The following is a 15562-nucleotide window of genomic DNA, read 5'->3' on the forward strand; positions in this document are numbered from 1 at the left end:
GAGAGTTATGATGATACATTTATTGATGTTCAGAATATTCAAGTCACATGAAGACTGTACCAAATTTTTATTTAATTTTAAATTCATAAGATATGCCAACTCACAGTCATATTGATAGTTATTATAAATATAATAGTGAAACCACAGAAAGCCTCACAAAAATAAATGTAAAAAATGCCTAAAAAAAATTTAGGGTTTGAAAGCCTTACACCAAAACTCAAAATTAAATGCCGCTTACAGTGATATAATTTATAATTTTATTTCAGTTTTCTCCAGAAGGTTTCACAATGTACACTTCCTGGCAATTAACTCATTGTGGCAGCTGTCAAGACTTCACACTCAAAAGAACATTAGTTCACTCAATATATTTTATCAAAATTAACTAGAGTAACTAATATGAAGGATTGCACAATTGAAATATATAGTCGTTGGCAACTTTAAAATGAATCCAAGACATTTAAACAAAATGTAATTAATTGCATAAATATTCAGAACATTAAAGGCAATGATCACCTAACAATATCAACAACTTTACTGTCAAAATAAAGGCCGTAAATATCATGAAATTGACATTAAAGTTTTGAAACTAAAGCTGCATAAATTTAAAAATAAATAAAAATCTCGTAATTAAATGTGCAATGCAAAAGCTTCCAAAAGAAGTTAATAGCAATTAACTAATTTCGGAATCAAAAGGAGCTAATGTCCAAAACCACTAAATTCAAATTATATTTTCCATTACAAACAAAACGAATCAATCAAAATAAAATAATAGCTGCATGCTTACAATTTCAAATGATATTACATAAAGCTAGTCTAACAGCAGGTACTCAAATGCCAATTCAATGTCAACGCAATAATCATAGTAAATATAGTAGTAAGACCACTAAATACATAAAATAAAATAGATATTATATATATGGACATGTGCACAAAATAGAATTGTCAAAATTAAAAATTTAAAAATAAATAAATAAATGTAAAGGTTCTAATTCTCAATAAATTGAGGTTGATTCCTAAACAGATGTATTAGCCATTTATACTTAAAAAAAAATTGTTCGTTTTTCTCCCAAATTTAAAGCAATGATAGCAATTGTCAATAAAACTTGCAATAATATCACATAAACTCTCTGCTTGTTTTCACAAAATTAATAGCTATAAATGAAATAAAGAATCAATATAACAATTGAATACTAAAACTGATGCAATATTAGATTTTATATTCAAACCAGTGTTTTCAAAGGCATGCCTTCGCGCTCTTCGGAGCGAGGCGGCAGGAAAACGCCTGAGGCGGTCGGCTGTTTCGCGAGTTGCACGTTTAGCTAGTAGCACTTAACTCGCGGTATATGATATTGGACCTCTGATATATTGATTCCATTATAACTCCCACTTGAAAATCACACAAATCTCTATTCCCATAAGTAAGATAAACCTTGAACACAATCGTTAGTGCAATATATATGTATATTTATATCAAATACTCAAAAGACACCACACATAACGTAATTTGATCCATTTTCCAAAACCAAAGATAATTGATATCCAAAATCAGCAATAATATGATTAGAACATTAATATATTAACGCTATTGAAATAAAGTCAACAATTAAAATATCTCATATATGGTTTCAAATGTACACAACGAACTTTGCAATATATATACCACTGCACGACAAAGATGCAACAAGAAAAACAATCTTTCCTCAAAATTATACAAACCAATAATTATGTTTAACCAACAAACTAATAATACTAAAAATATTTGGATAGAACTCTGAAACTCATGGATAAACGGGTCTTTGAGCAAAAGGTTGAGAACATGTTTGGTTGTTCAAATAGTAAATTCAAATCATCACACAAGCATTTTCAAACCAACACGCCTTTTACCAAATGCCTTTAATAAATAAAATTAAATAGATTTTAACAGGAAAAAACAAATTGCTGTGCAGAGCTTACATAATTATAGATATGCAATTGCAACAATTGTAAACTACAAAGAACCTACAACAGTACGGAAAGAAAATAATTTTAACATACAAAGGCTTTAGATTGTTATAAAAAATATACAAAATATAGTTTTTCTTTTCCGTAAAGCCAAACACAAAAACATTATATTATAAATAACATATAAATAAATAGGAAAGCTTTTAAGGTATAATGAAATTGAAGAAAACAAAATAATAGGTAAGTAAAAGGAAAATAAATAATAAGTAAGAAGGTGAGTTTGGTATAGTGAAGCACGTCAAAGACGCTGTTCTAAAGCCTTTGTAGCCTTCCTACGTGCAGGTACTGACGGTCTACAAGAGTCCAAGATATAACCCCTTGTACACAAACTAAAGATCCGCTATGAGCACGTTCATAGATGGATATGGGTATCCAAGTCACAGAACCATTGCCAAAATAATAATATAAAGCAGAGAATATATATAAAAGTAGAAAAGAAGAGAATTAGTTTATGGTGGTGATTGTGGTATGTGATATTCTGATGCTGTATTGTGTGTGTTTCAAATGTGAAGGAGGAGTGGCCTTTTATAGGCATCCAAAAACATGTAACCTTCACCAACCAAAAAATTAAGGCATTCACCAACCAGAAATAAAACCTGAATATTAAATATTTATAACCCCCCACAATAAATAAAATAAAAGAGCCAAATAAATAAATAAATAAAATGGTTAAATTTTTAAAACCTTTTAAAATTCCAACAAAACCCAATCCCCAATATGAGGTTTTACATGCTTCTGATGGTGGGTTGGGAAGAAATGACAATAAAGCCCCTATCAAACTAACGGAATATGAGGTATACAATTATGCATTGATAAGAGTACTGGTATTTCCACCCTCTTGTCTTAGTTTCCCACCCACTTTATCTTTTCACCCACCATATAAATTTGAAAAAACACAATCCTATCTTCCCACCCACCATTATCCTTAAAATACCCTTTAAATTATTTCAAACAATTAAAAAAATAAAAAATCAAAAAGAAAAAGAACCATCAACCACCTCCCACCGCCCCTCCCTCTTCGTCTTTGTTTATCTTTTTCTTCTCTCTCTCTCTCTCTCTCTCTCTAGAAAACAAGGAATATATAAGTTGATTGTGGATCTACCCATAAGTTGACTGGGTTCAGTTGGACTTGCGATCCATATCCCACCAGCAAGTCTTATTTGCAAATCCCTTCCGCTCGTATAATTGACTGATTCGTGGTGGGAGGCGTCGACCAAGGGAGGTAGTGCTGGGTTCGTGATGGCTGGTGGTTTCTATACAATCTTTTATTTTTTAGATTTTTTTATTCTTTTAATTTTGAGGAAGATGGAGATAACCCACGGAGGAAGGAATATAAATAGGGTCATGCTAGGGAGACCAACTTGTGTACCAACTCTCTAATAGAGGTGGAGCCCACCAATACAATGGGTCCCACGCTCTATTAGAGAGTTGGTATCCAAGTTGGTCTCCTAAGTTGGTCTCCCTAGTATTTTCCATATAAATAAAGAGGGAGTTTTCAAAGTCCGACTGAGGGAGTGTTTTTTGTGTTTGGTCGAAGAGTCCGACTGCACGAGTTTTGATGAAGTTATTAGTATTTTAATGCCTATCAGGTAATCCGGTCATCAAATGATAGCCGTTAGATTCAACGAAAATGAAATAAGCGGTCAGATTAGGCTATCCACTTGGAGTATGCAACTTCCTAAGAAATACCGCAAACCAAACTGTCAAAGCTAATGCCAGCTTTCATTGGTACCACTAGCTTTAATTCTTATTAATAACATTTTGGAGTCAAAATATCTATGTTCGTTCCACACTTCATCTTTACTGTACAAATAGACCCAGTTTCTAATTCCTTCCTCAATTGCAGAAACACTAAGCCCCAACTTCCACCGTCTGCTTCCACTGCCGTTGGGCTCTTGGCGTCGTCCCACCAAAGCTACCGCCGCCTATTAGTGTGAAATATCTCAAATTTCAAGTCAGTTTTTAACCCTAAGCCCCAAGTAATGATATATAATGTATGATGTTTTTAATTTAATTGAAATTAGTATGTATAGAATTAATGATTTGTTGATATTGATTTCACTTATTGGAACATTGATGATTATTTGTGTCGTCATTGATTAATATGAGTTTGCTTTGAGACAATGTATTTCTTCTTCGTCTTTTTTTTTTTGTGTGGTAATTTTTACACCTTGACTTCTCATAGTGAAATCTTGGATTCACCACTCTATCTATATATTAAGAAAATAATTGAAAGTACTTATGTTTATAAAAATGGGCGGCTCTGAGATTTTAGATGTCTTATGCGAAATGAGCAATGAAACATCCTAGTACAAAGACTTCAACGAATATATTAGAATTCAACCATATATATTATTGCATCATTATTTACTTCTATTTGTCTTGATCTTATGAGAATGAACTCATCGATTTAAAGATTTTCTTCAAGAAAGGGAACTAAAACTTTGAGAATTTAAAAGAGAGAAATGGTGAAACTTGCAAAAGAAGGCTATATGGCTTATGCAGGCCAGGTTAAAAAAAAAAAAATTTGTACTTTGTATAAGGGTTGGACTATGTTGTATAATTATATTTACTGCGTCTGGTCTGGAAAATTTCTTTTCCGTTTGCAATGGCAAACCTTATGTGGTACTAGTACAAAATTGGTCAAAGGACACTGTTTTCTTTTTGTGCTCTTGGACTTTTAAAGCACAAATTAATTACCACGTTTTACAATTAAATATTTGTGCTTACATATTTTACTCTCGCACACCACTGTTTTTTGGGTGCTCTTATTTTTTTGATACGGTTAGTTAAGTATTGAAACTTTTTATTAAATAAGAATAATATAGTAAATTAATATTTTTTTCATGTTAGAAAAATTTGAAAATAAAAACCAAAACAAGAACATATTTATTTTCATGGGACACAACTTCTCTTTTGTTTTGTTGGATTCTCTTTCTTAATTCTTAAATAAATAATAAAAAAACTCAATTGGACCTAAACTCAATAAAATAACATTAATATACATAATATAATATTTTGAATGCCCTCTTAAAAGTGGGGCCCTGTGCATGTGGTGTGAATTTTCAACTTTGTATCAGCACGAATTATTATTTAATTTTTTTTGTGAGAAGAAGCAGAATTTAGCATTAATTATTATTTTATTTTTGTGAGAAGAATCAGAATGTAGCATGAATTATTATTTTATTTTTGTGAGAAGAAGCATAATTTAGCATTAATTACTCTTTTATGTTTTGTGAGAAGTAGCATAATTTAGCATTAATTATTTTAGGACAATTGTTTTCAGATATTGAAAGCAAAGCATATATATCTACAATCATGGAAGGTGACAAAGGAAAATGCAGTAAAGTTGATGGTGAGACTTCGTTCGTTCTTATAAACGATGGACCCACTGTTGAAGAATTGAAATAGAACATAGAAGCGAAGCTTCGTCCCGATTCACCCTTGCTTTCTTCTTGCTGCATCTTCAAAGTTCCCGAGATGATTCGGAGACAAAAGAAACAGGCCTATGAACCCAACATTGTCTCCATCGGAACCTTCCACCGCGGCAATAAAAAATTCCAACTCTTTGAAGATGTGAAACGTTGGTATTTATATTGCCTTCTCGACTCATCCAAGGATGTGAGTTTGGAGAGCTTGATCAAAGTCATCATGGAGTTGGCCAAAAGCGCCCACGACTGTTACGCAGTAGACCCGTTGGTTGGTGATCTCGATCAAAAAGACTTTGTAGAAATGATGATACTTGACGGTTGCTTCCTGTTAGAATTATTTCGAAAGGCAATTTACTGTGACCTAAATGAAGACGACCCTGTTTTCAACATGTCCTGCATGCAGCAACATCTGTACCATGATCTTCTGCTGCTAGAAAATCAGCTACCTTGGTCAGTGCTGGAGTGTTTGGACAACCTAACTGCTAATAGCCCCAGCCAAAGAGGCTACTCCCTCACTTCACTTGTGCTCAACTTTTTCAAGCAATCCGATGCGGATAACCTGATGTTGAACCCCAGCTTCGAGCTCCCATGTAAGATTTTGCACATACTTGATCTGATAAGAGCCGTGATCGTTTCTGGATTAAATAAGAAGTCGCCTGAGGAAGAGCAGCAGGAAAAGAAAGAGCAGCAGAAAAAGAAGGGGCCAAAATTGCCTCAACGGATCCCAAACGCGACATCTCTTTCGGAGGCAGGCGTTCGGTTCAAAAAATGCCAAAACAAGGAAGAGGGAAAGGGAGAGTGCATAATGAACATAGAGTTCAAAAACGGGGTTTTTACAATTCCACCGTTGGGAATTGATGAGAGGATAGAGCCTCTGTTCAGGAACCTCATCGCCTTTGAACAATGCCACCACAGTCGCCTGCACAAGATAACATCCTACGCAGTTTTGATGGATAACCTCATCGACTCTAGAGAGGATATAGATTTTCTTTGTGACAAAGGAATATTGGCCAATTGGTTGAACCCGGACGATGCTGCCCAATTCTTCAACAAGCTTTACGATGACACCACCGTCATATGTTATTACTACAGTGGTCTCTCTGACAATGTGAATGAGTATTACAAGTCTAAATGGCCCAAGTTTATGGAAATATTGAGGCGTGACTATTTTTCTACCCCATGGAGAATCGTCTCTTTCATCGCGGCCTTTATCCTCCTGGTCCTCACCCTAGTGCAGACCCTATATACTATTCAGTGGCCTTAATTAATTTTTGCTTAATTTTTTTCAGTACTAATTACCAACGCTTAATAAGCTTGGATATCCCTATATGTAATAATCTGCTTTTGTGTGTGAGCTTTAGAAACTTGTGAACAGTAGCTTCTGCTAGCCTACTTAATATTTGTGTGTTCTGTTCTGTTATGTTTTGATGAGGGTGTAAAAACCCAGTTATTTTCTAGTAAAGAAACCTTGCTATTCTCTTGCCAGACTTGTACCTACTTACACACCACGTTTGGTCAACGCGTCATTGTGGTCATATGTTGACCCCATAACCTTTGCTCTTACAAGAAGCATAATAGTGTGAAAAGAGTAGTGCTTCCATTTCCATACATAAGAAGAAAAAGAAGATTGAATTGAACTGAATTAACTGACAAATGGATGCAAATGGAGATGGCACTCCAAATTCGTTGACGGGGCAATAGAAGAAGAGAGGGTGATGGATGATGGGTGTGAGTTTGGGTTTGGGTGCATTACACCCAAGAGGCGTAAGAGGATACTCGGTAGACTTGGAGAATCCAAGAGCGTTGATGAGTGCAAAGTAGTTATGATGGCCAGACGTCTCAATGGTGATGTAATTTTGGCAAGGTTTTGTCGTTCCCGGTTACAAGAACATATCTCATGTTTAATACATTTTATTTTTTATTAAATAAAAACTAAAATCTGTAAATTAATTTAAATCAAAGAGGAGGGATATTTCTCACAACACACACAAATGATGTTATCTCTGAGACCTCCTGTCTAAACTTTCGACTCTTTTGAACAAGGAAATATAACCAAAAGTGAGGCCTCATTTATTATATGGCATATCATACTAGGGAACTTTTGTTTCATGTCGTCCGCCCTTCATTGACTCCCAACCAATTTGGGCCCCTTTCATTTATTTTATGCCCTCCAACTCGTGAGCCCTAAAAAGTGACTTGTGTCCACTTCCATCATTTTACTTGAAATTGTTTTAAAGAATGTGGTGGAGCTTGTAAGACGTTGGATTATTCCAATTACCTACTTAAGTGGTCTTCTAATCATCATAGGGTTGTCTTGGGCTCAATATTGATCAAGGACTCAATTACCACTCGGCCCGTAGCCTTTGTATGAGTGTTTAAGTTAAATACATGGGCCACAGGGATTCCTAATTAAATATGGACTAGGGTTTTTATTTCCTAATGCAATAAGGACTGCTTGAGAGTTTTTCTTGATGGAAGAGACTCCTAGGCAGATGCATATAAAACACAAAGTGCCCCTGCTCAACCGATCAAGCCAATCCACACAAAAGAATTCACCCCATCTAGAATGAGTGTATGAAGGGATCGGATTGAGGAGATGTGCTCTTGTATATTCTTGATGTGTGTTCTATCATGTGCAGTCAATAAAGTTTACAGAGCTCACTAACTATTCATTTGAAGACTCGTTGTCTGAGTGGGTAAAGTGATGATGAAGGTGTTGTAGAAGTGGAGTTCACATATTGGAAGAAATAATTGCACATCCATGGGAAGCCAAGAGGCTTTGCCTATAAATGGACTTCCTCCCTTCATTGTAATGTGACACACCATTAGAGAAGAGAAATGAAAGCACAGGCAGAGAGAAAGGAAGATAGAAAGAAGAGTGAGAGAAACGAGAGCAGAGAGAAATATGAGTGAGTCAGAGATATTGTAAACACTAAAGTTGTAGCTCTATTATTTTACATAGTGAAAAAGTTACTGCTACTGCTCTTCGAGGACGTAGGCATGGCCGAACCTCCTTAAATATTGTATCCCATTTACTTTACGTGCAATTCAATATTCTCACATATACCGTTCATTTTACAACACGCTATCAGCACGAGAAGCTCTCAGGTATAATTTTTTCTGCTGCACTATTATTTATACTACTAATCGTTGTGTTGATGGAAGGAAGAAAAGCAGTGGAGGAGCTGCGGACTGCTAGAGAGAGGAAGCTACTGACTTTTACAAGAGAGAGATATACGAGCAAAGCCACCGAAAAAATGTTTCGATTTAAATTTTAATCCAGATATGGACTTTTCTTTGTGATCAAACATTGAGCCAATAATGTTTGATTTTTCATCTCAGTCGCATATAAAATGTTTAATTTTGTATCGATTTAATACATTTGTTAATCAATTTGTCAATCCTTCCGTTAAAAAATTGACATAGCAAAGTACGTCGACATGAATACACACATATTGCGCCACGTGGAATAATAAAATAACAATAAAAAAATTTAATTAAAGTAAAGATAGAACAGAGGAACTTACAAATTAATTAAAAATAATAAATCTTTCCTTTCTCTTTGCGGCACTGTGGCTGGATTTTGGGAAGTTTTAACAAAATATTCTATGCCCATGGATATTGGTGTGTGATTTGGGTTTATGGTACAACTCTGTAGTTATTTGCTAGTTTTATCGCTTTGTGTTATTGCCTTGTTCAAGTTTTACCCTTCGTTTCCTTAATCTGAAGAAAAAGCCTATGTTGTTGAAAGGCTTTTTATATACTCTGTAAGGAAACGAAAAGCTTTGTTGATTGTTATATGCTGATTGAAAATGACAAACAATTTCAGATGCTGAAGGCACTCCCAATTAAGAAAAAAGAGAGTATGTTGTTGATGTTTATTGCACGTGAGGAGTGATTTGGTTTGCTAATATGCTCTATTTGTTTAAGTTGAGTTATTTAGTTCATCAAATGATATGTTATTTTATACTTCGAGGAATACCTTCTATGTTGGTTATCAATTTTTTTGTTCTTTCGAAATATTTAATTTATGTCATTTACAATTTAAATGAGCTATCCAAACATTGAAATTTTCAATTTCTGTCAATTACAAAATTCGACATACATAAATCCAAACACTGAAATCTTCAATTGCTAGAAATTGAAATGACGGAAATCTAAATTCCGTCATTTTAGAATTTTATGTAATTTGCAATTCCTTTATCCAAACGGAGCATAGCAGAATACAAAAGGTTATGAGAAGAAAAATGAAAATAGAACATTAGATTTTTTTTCGACAAAATAGAACATTAGTTTAATACAAGGGTTTTTATCACAAATGGTCCTTGAGGTTTATGAAATTATCACCTTTGGTCCTTTATGTTTTTGTTCTTACATTATTGGTCCTTTTATGCTACCTCACACATTAATTTTGTCCCTATTGTTAAGGTTCTGTCAAAATTTCTAGTAAATTGATGATGTGGCATGTATATGGTAGCCGCCTATCCAATGAGATAATGCCACGTGGATCTAAATAAAAAATTATTTTTTAAAAATAGTTTCACATTTAAAATCTAAAAAAAAATATTTATTTTTTAAGTTGCAGCTCTGCTTCGTCTCACTCCCCAGTTACCCTCTCTCTCACTCCCTTTGTTCTCTTCCCCTGTGCTCTCCCTATCGCCTCCCTCTTTCTTGCCCACAACTCGATCGCCCCCATCTCCACCCGCAACCTACGCCCAAACCCACCCTCTCTCTCTTTTTTCCTCTGTGGACTGCTTCTAGCAGTGTCAAAATTTTCAAGAAAATATAAAGTTTTTGGATGGGTTTTAATTTTTGTATTTAAATCTCTTTGGTGCGATTGTTTTAATGGTTTCAGTGCAAGCAAAATTTTCAACCACCGCCCACCACCCCTCCCTCTTCCTCTTTGTTTATCTTCTTCTTTTCTCTCTCTCTCTCTCTCTCTCTAAAAAACAAGGAATATATAAGTTGATTGTGGATCTACCCATAAGTTGACTGGGGTTCAGTTTATATGAGATGGATTCGTGGTGGGAGGCGTCGACCAGGGGAGGAAGTGCTGGGTTCGTGATAGCTGGTGGTTTCTGTACAATCTTTTATTTTTTTCGATTTTTTTATTCTTTTAATTTTGACGAAGATGGAGACAACCCATGGAGGAAGGAATATAAACAAAGACTCAGAGAATGTGTCGAAGAGTCCGATTGAGAGAGTTTAGATCCATTTTTTCCGGCGATACGGCTCCGATACGGCACCGATACGTATCCGATACGCCACGTGGCGTATCGTAGACTTTTCTTAAAAGTTGACTTTCCGATACGTCCTCGATACGGTCACGATACGGTCATGATACGGCACCGATACGTCTGGGGGTAAAAACGAAAGTATTTGGAAACTTTGGGGTTGATTTTGAAAGTTATTTAGTATTTGGGGTTAAAATGTAAAAATAAAACATAGAATTTCAGATTGCTTATGTCAAGAGATAGGCTAGGTCTTGGACTTTCATTCAGACAGACGCCAAGCCAACCAAACAGAAGGAGGAAGGAGGAAGGAAGGCTAGGTCTTGTATTTTGTGTGTTTTGTTTAATTTGTGCTTTGTTTATGGAGATTTGAATGAAGTTATGTGTTTTGTTAATGTTTTGAACTTATTATGGATGAAATATCAATTTTCAATTTTTCTATTTATATATATTTTTTAATATATATTATTTTAATCGCCGTATCGGTGCCGTACCCGTATCCTACTTTTTGGAGATTTGCCGTATCGGCGTATCGTATCGTATCGTATCGCCGTACCCGTATCCGTATCGGTGCAACATCGCTAGTAATGCACGAGTTTTGATGAAGTTATTAGTATTTTAATGCCTATCAGGTCATCCGATCCTCAAATGATAGCCGTTAGATTCAATTTAAATGAAATAAGCGGTCAGATTAGGCTATCCACTTGGTGTATGCAACTTCCTAAGAAATACCGCAAACCAAACTGTCAATGCTGAATGAAGGTCTTAAAATTGCGTTTTTGTCTACAATTGGCCCGGATGCCAGCTTTCATTGGTCCCACTAGCTTTAATTCTTATTAATAACATTTTGAAGTCAAAATATCTATGTTCGTTCCACACTTCTTCTTCACTGTACAAATAGCCCCAGTTTCTAATTCCTTCCTCAATTGCAGAAACACTGAGCCCCAACTTCCACCGTCTGCTTCCACTGCCGTTGGGCTCTTGGCGTCGTCCCACCAAAGCTGCCGCCGCCTATTAGTGTGAAATATCTCAAATTTCAAGTCAGTTTTAAACCCTAAGCCCCAATTAATGATAATGTATGATGTTTTTAATTTAATTGAAATTAGTATTGATATTGATTTGACTTATTGGAACATTGATGATTATTTGTGTCGTCATTGATTGATATGAGTTTGTTTTATCAACACTCCTCATGTATAATTGAGACAAGGTATTTCTTTTTGGTCTAATTTTTTTTTTTTTTTTTTGTTGTTGTAATTTTTACCCCTTGACTTCTCATAGTAAAATCTTAGATTCACCACGCTATCTATATATATTAAGGGCTTGTTTGGGAGTGATTCTGAATAGACCATAATTACTTCTGGGAAGAAGTATCTTCCACGTGCTTCTCCATGTAATCACTTTAAGTGATTCTGGGATGCTTCTCCATAAAATCACTTAAAACCATTTAAAGTGATTATATGGAGAAGTGATTTTTCATTGAAGTTCTTTTTAGCATATTCAGAATCACTCCCAAACGAATCCTAAGAAAATAATTGAAAGTACTTATGTTTATAAAAGATGGACGGCTCTGAGATTTTACGCGTCTTATGCAAAATGAGCAATGAAACATCCTAGAACAAAGACTTCAACAAATATAATAGAATTCAACCATATATATTGACACATCATTATTTACCTCTATTTGTCTTGATCTTATGAGAATGAACTCATTGATTTAGAGATTTTCTTCAAGAAAGGAAACTAAAATTTTTGAGAATTTAAGAGAGAGATATGGTGAAACTTGCAAAAGAAGGCTACATGGCTTATGCCGACCAAGTTAAAAAATAAATAAATTTGTACGCTGTATAAGGGTTGGACTATGTTGTATAATTATATTTACTGCATCTGGTCTGGAAAATTTCGTTTCGGTTTGCAATGGCAAACCTTATGTGGTACTAGTACAAAATTGGTCAACGGACACTGTTTTCTTTTTGTGCTTTATATGAGTGTTTTTTGTGCTCTTTGACTTTTAAAGCACAAATTAATAACCACGTTTTACAATTAAATATTTGTGCTTGCATATTTTACTCTCGCACGCCACTTTTCTTTTGGGTGCTCTTATTTTTTTTATGCGGTTTTGGGTGCTCTTATGCCCGTGGTTTTATATAAAGAAAAAAAAACAGAGAATTGTAAAACATAAAAAAATTAAAAATTATCATTGGTTAGTTAAGTATTGAAAGTTTTTATTAAATAAGAATAATATAGTAAATTAATATTTTTTTCATATGAAAAAAATTTGAATGTAAAAACCAAAACAAGAACATATATTATTTTCATGGGACACAACTTCTCTTTTTTTCTTGTTGGATTCTCTTTCTTAATTATTAAATAAATAATAAAAAACTCAGTTGGGACTAAACTTAATAAAATAACATTACTATACATAATATAATATTTTGAATGCCCTCTTAGAAGTGGGCCCTGTGCATGTGGTGTGAATTTTCAACTTTGTATCAGCATTAATTATTATTATTATTTTTTTTGTGAGAAGAAGCAGAATTTAGCATTAATTATTATTTTCCTTTTGTGAGAAGAAGCAGAATTTAGCATTAATTATTATTTTCCTTTTGTGAGAAGAAGCAGAATTCAGCATTAATTACTATTTTATGTTTTGTGAAAGGAAGCAGAATTTAGCATTAATTATTTGAGATATTTAGTCATATACCCATTCTTAGCACTAATAATATAGATAAACCTTACATCATTTAATTTCTATAAACAAACCAAAAAAAAAAACCAAAAATTGACACCTTGCTCTATTGAATTTAATTTTGATTATTAAATTACTTTGATTGAGTGTTTTGGGTTTTTTTATGAGGTTTTGGGATTGAGCTTGTTTTAAGAAATCGATGGCAGTTTTATAATTTATAAGAAGTTAAAAGCCTCTTTGTTATGTTGTAAATGGGTTTTGGGTGTGTTTCTAAAGTTCATTTCATATTAGTTTTTTTAATAATTTGGGCTATATTGAGTATAATAGTGAATCTCCCTAATTATTTTAGGACAATTATTTTCAGATATTGAAAGCATATATCTACAATCATGGAAGGTGACAGAGGAAAATGCAGTATAGTTGATGGTGAGAGTACGTCCGTTATTATAAACGATGTACCCACTATTGAAGAATTGAAAAAGAACATAGAAGCGAAGCTTCTTACGCATTCGCCCTTGCTTCCTTCTTGCTGCATCTTCAAAGTTCCCGAGATGATTCGGAGACAAAAGAAACATGCCTATGAACCCAACATTGTCTCCATCGGACCCTTCCACCGCGGCAATAAAAAATTCCAACTCTTTGAAGATGTGAAACGTTGGTATTTATATTGCCTTCTCGACTCATCCAAGGATGTGAGTTTGGAGAGCTTGATCAAAGTCATCATGGAGTTGGCTAAAAGCGCCCGCGACTGTTACGTAGCAGACCCGTTGGTTCGTGATCTCGATCAAAACGACTTTGTAGAAATGATGATACTTGACGGTTGCTTCCTGTTAGAATTATTTCGAAAGGCAATTTACTATGAGCTACAAAATGAAAACGACCCCGTTTTCAACGTGTCCTGCATGCAGGAACATCTGTACCATGACCTTCTGCTACTAGAAAATCAGCTACCTTGGTCTGTGCTGGAGTGTTTGTACAACCTAACTGTCAATAGCCCAAGCCAAAGAGGGGACTCCCTCACTTCACTTGTGCTCAACTTTTTCAGGCAATCCGATGCGGATAACCTGATGTTGAACCCCAGCTTCGAGCTCCCATGTAAGATTTTGCACATACTTGATCTGATAAGAGCAGTGATCGTTTCTGGATTCAAGGAGACGTCGAGTGTGGAAGAGCAGCCAAAAAAGAAGGAGCCAAATTTGCCTCAACGGATCCCAAACGCGACAACTCTTTCGGAGGCAGGCGTTCGGTTCGAAAAAAGCAAAAACAAGGAAGAGGGAAAGGGAGAGTGCATAATGAACATAGAGTTCAAAAATGGGGTTTTTACAATTCCACCGTTGGGAATTGATGAGAGGACAGAGCCTCTGTTCAGGAACCTCATCGCCTTTGAACAATGCCACCACAGTCGCCTGCACAAGATGACATCCTACGCAGTTTTGATGGATAACCTCATCGACTCTAGAGAGGATATAGATTTTCTATGTGGCAAAGGAATATTGGCCAATTGGTTGAACCCGGACGATGCTGCCCAATTCTTCAACAAGCTTTACGATGACACCACCGTCATGGGGTATTACTACAGTGGTCTCTCCGACGATGTGAATAACTATTACAAGACTAAATGGCACAAGTTTATGGAAACATTGAGGCGTGACTATTTTTCTACCCCATGGACAGTCGTCTCTTTCATCGCGGCCTTTATCCTCCTGGTCCTCACCCTAGTGCAGACCCTATATACTATTCGATGGCCTTAATTAATTTTTGCTTAATTTCCTTCAGTATTATTTACCAATGCTTAATAAGCTTGGATATCCCTATATGTAATAATCTGCTTTTGTGTGTGAACTTTAGAAACTTGTGAACAGCAGCTGCTGCTAGCCTACTTAATATTTGTGTGTTCTGTGTAAGTTTTTCATGTATTTTGTGAGTTAGCCTTTTCATTATTATGAGGTGTCATATAAATAATAAATAGAGTCATATTTAAATTAAGATATTATGAGACTTTTATTCAGATAATGATAAAATAGAATAACTGTTTCATAATGTGGATATCATCCATTATCTCCACGTTTTGGCTAGCAGTTGTCTCTTAATAGGAGAGTCAATTGTAAAGCAACTTGTATAAAAGGCTTGGTCTCTGCTCTCATATTTAAACGTTCATATTTTGTATGCTTGTCCTATTGAAAGCCTTGACATTTTGAAATACTGAG

At 34.9% G+C, this 15562-nt stretch overlaps 2 protein-coding genes across 2 annotated transcripts; both read left to right on the forward strand.

The window, feature by feature from the left end:
* The first annotated feature begins 3729 nt into the window (after positions 1-3729).
* Positions 3730-6917, forward strand: LOC110748719 (UPF0481 protein At3g47200-like). Its single transcript, XM_088252868.1, has 2 exons — positions 3730-3955; positions 5288-6917. Exon 2 carries the CDS (start codon positions 5482-5484, stop codon positions 6694-6696), a length of 1215 nt encoding a protein of 404 aa, XP_088108994.1. The 5' UTR covers positions 3730-3955; positions 5288-5481; the 3' UTR covers positions 6697-6917.
* Positions 6918-10023: 3106 nt separating this feature from the next.
* On the forward strand, positions 10024-15341 carry LOC110748232 (UPF0481 protein At3g47200-like). Its single transcript, XM_021948245.2, has 2 exons — positions 10024-11703; positions 13720-15341. The coding sequence occupies exon 2, from the start codon at positions 13745-13747 to the stop codon at positions 15104-15106; it is 1362 nt and encodes a 453-aa protein (XP_021803937.1). The 5' UTR covers positions 10024-11703; positions 13720-13744; the 3' UTR covers positions 15107-15341.
* The last annotated feature ends 221 nt before the right edge of the window (positions 15342-15562 follow it).

The sequence above is a fragment of the Prunus avium genome, chromosome 5, assembly GCF_965620075.1.
Source record: "Prunus avium chromosome 5, drPruAviu1.hap1.1, whole genome shotgun sequence".
In the NCBI taxonomy this organism is placed as follows: Eukaryota; Viridiplantae; Streptophyta; class Magnoliopsida; order Rosales; family Rosaceae; genus Prunus; species Prunus avium.

What these genes read in the sequence shown, in the direction of transcription:
- LOC110748719 (XM_088252868.1), top strand. Translation starts at nt 5,482, where the DNA reads ATGATTCGGAGACAAAAGAAACAGGCCTATGAACCCAACATTGTCTCC.
- LOC110748232 (XM_021948245.2), top strand. Translation starts at nt 13,745, where the DNA reads ATGGAAGGTGACAGAGGAAAATGCAGTATAGTTGATGGTGAGAGTACG.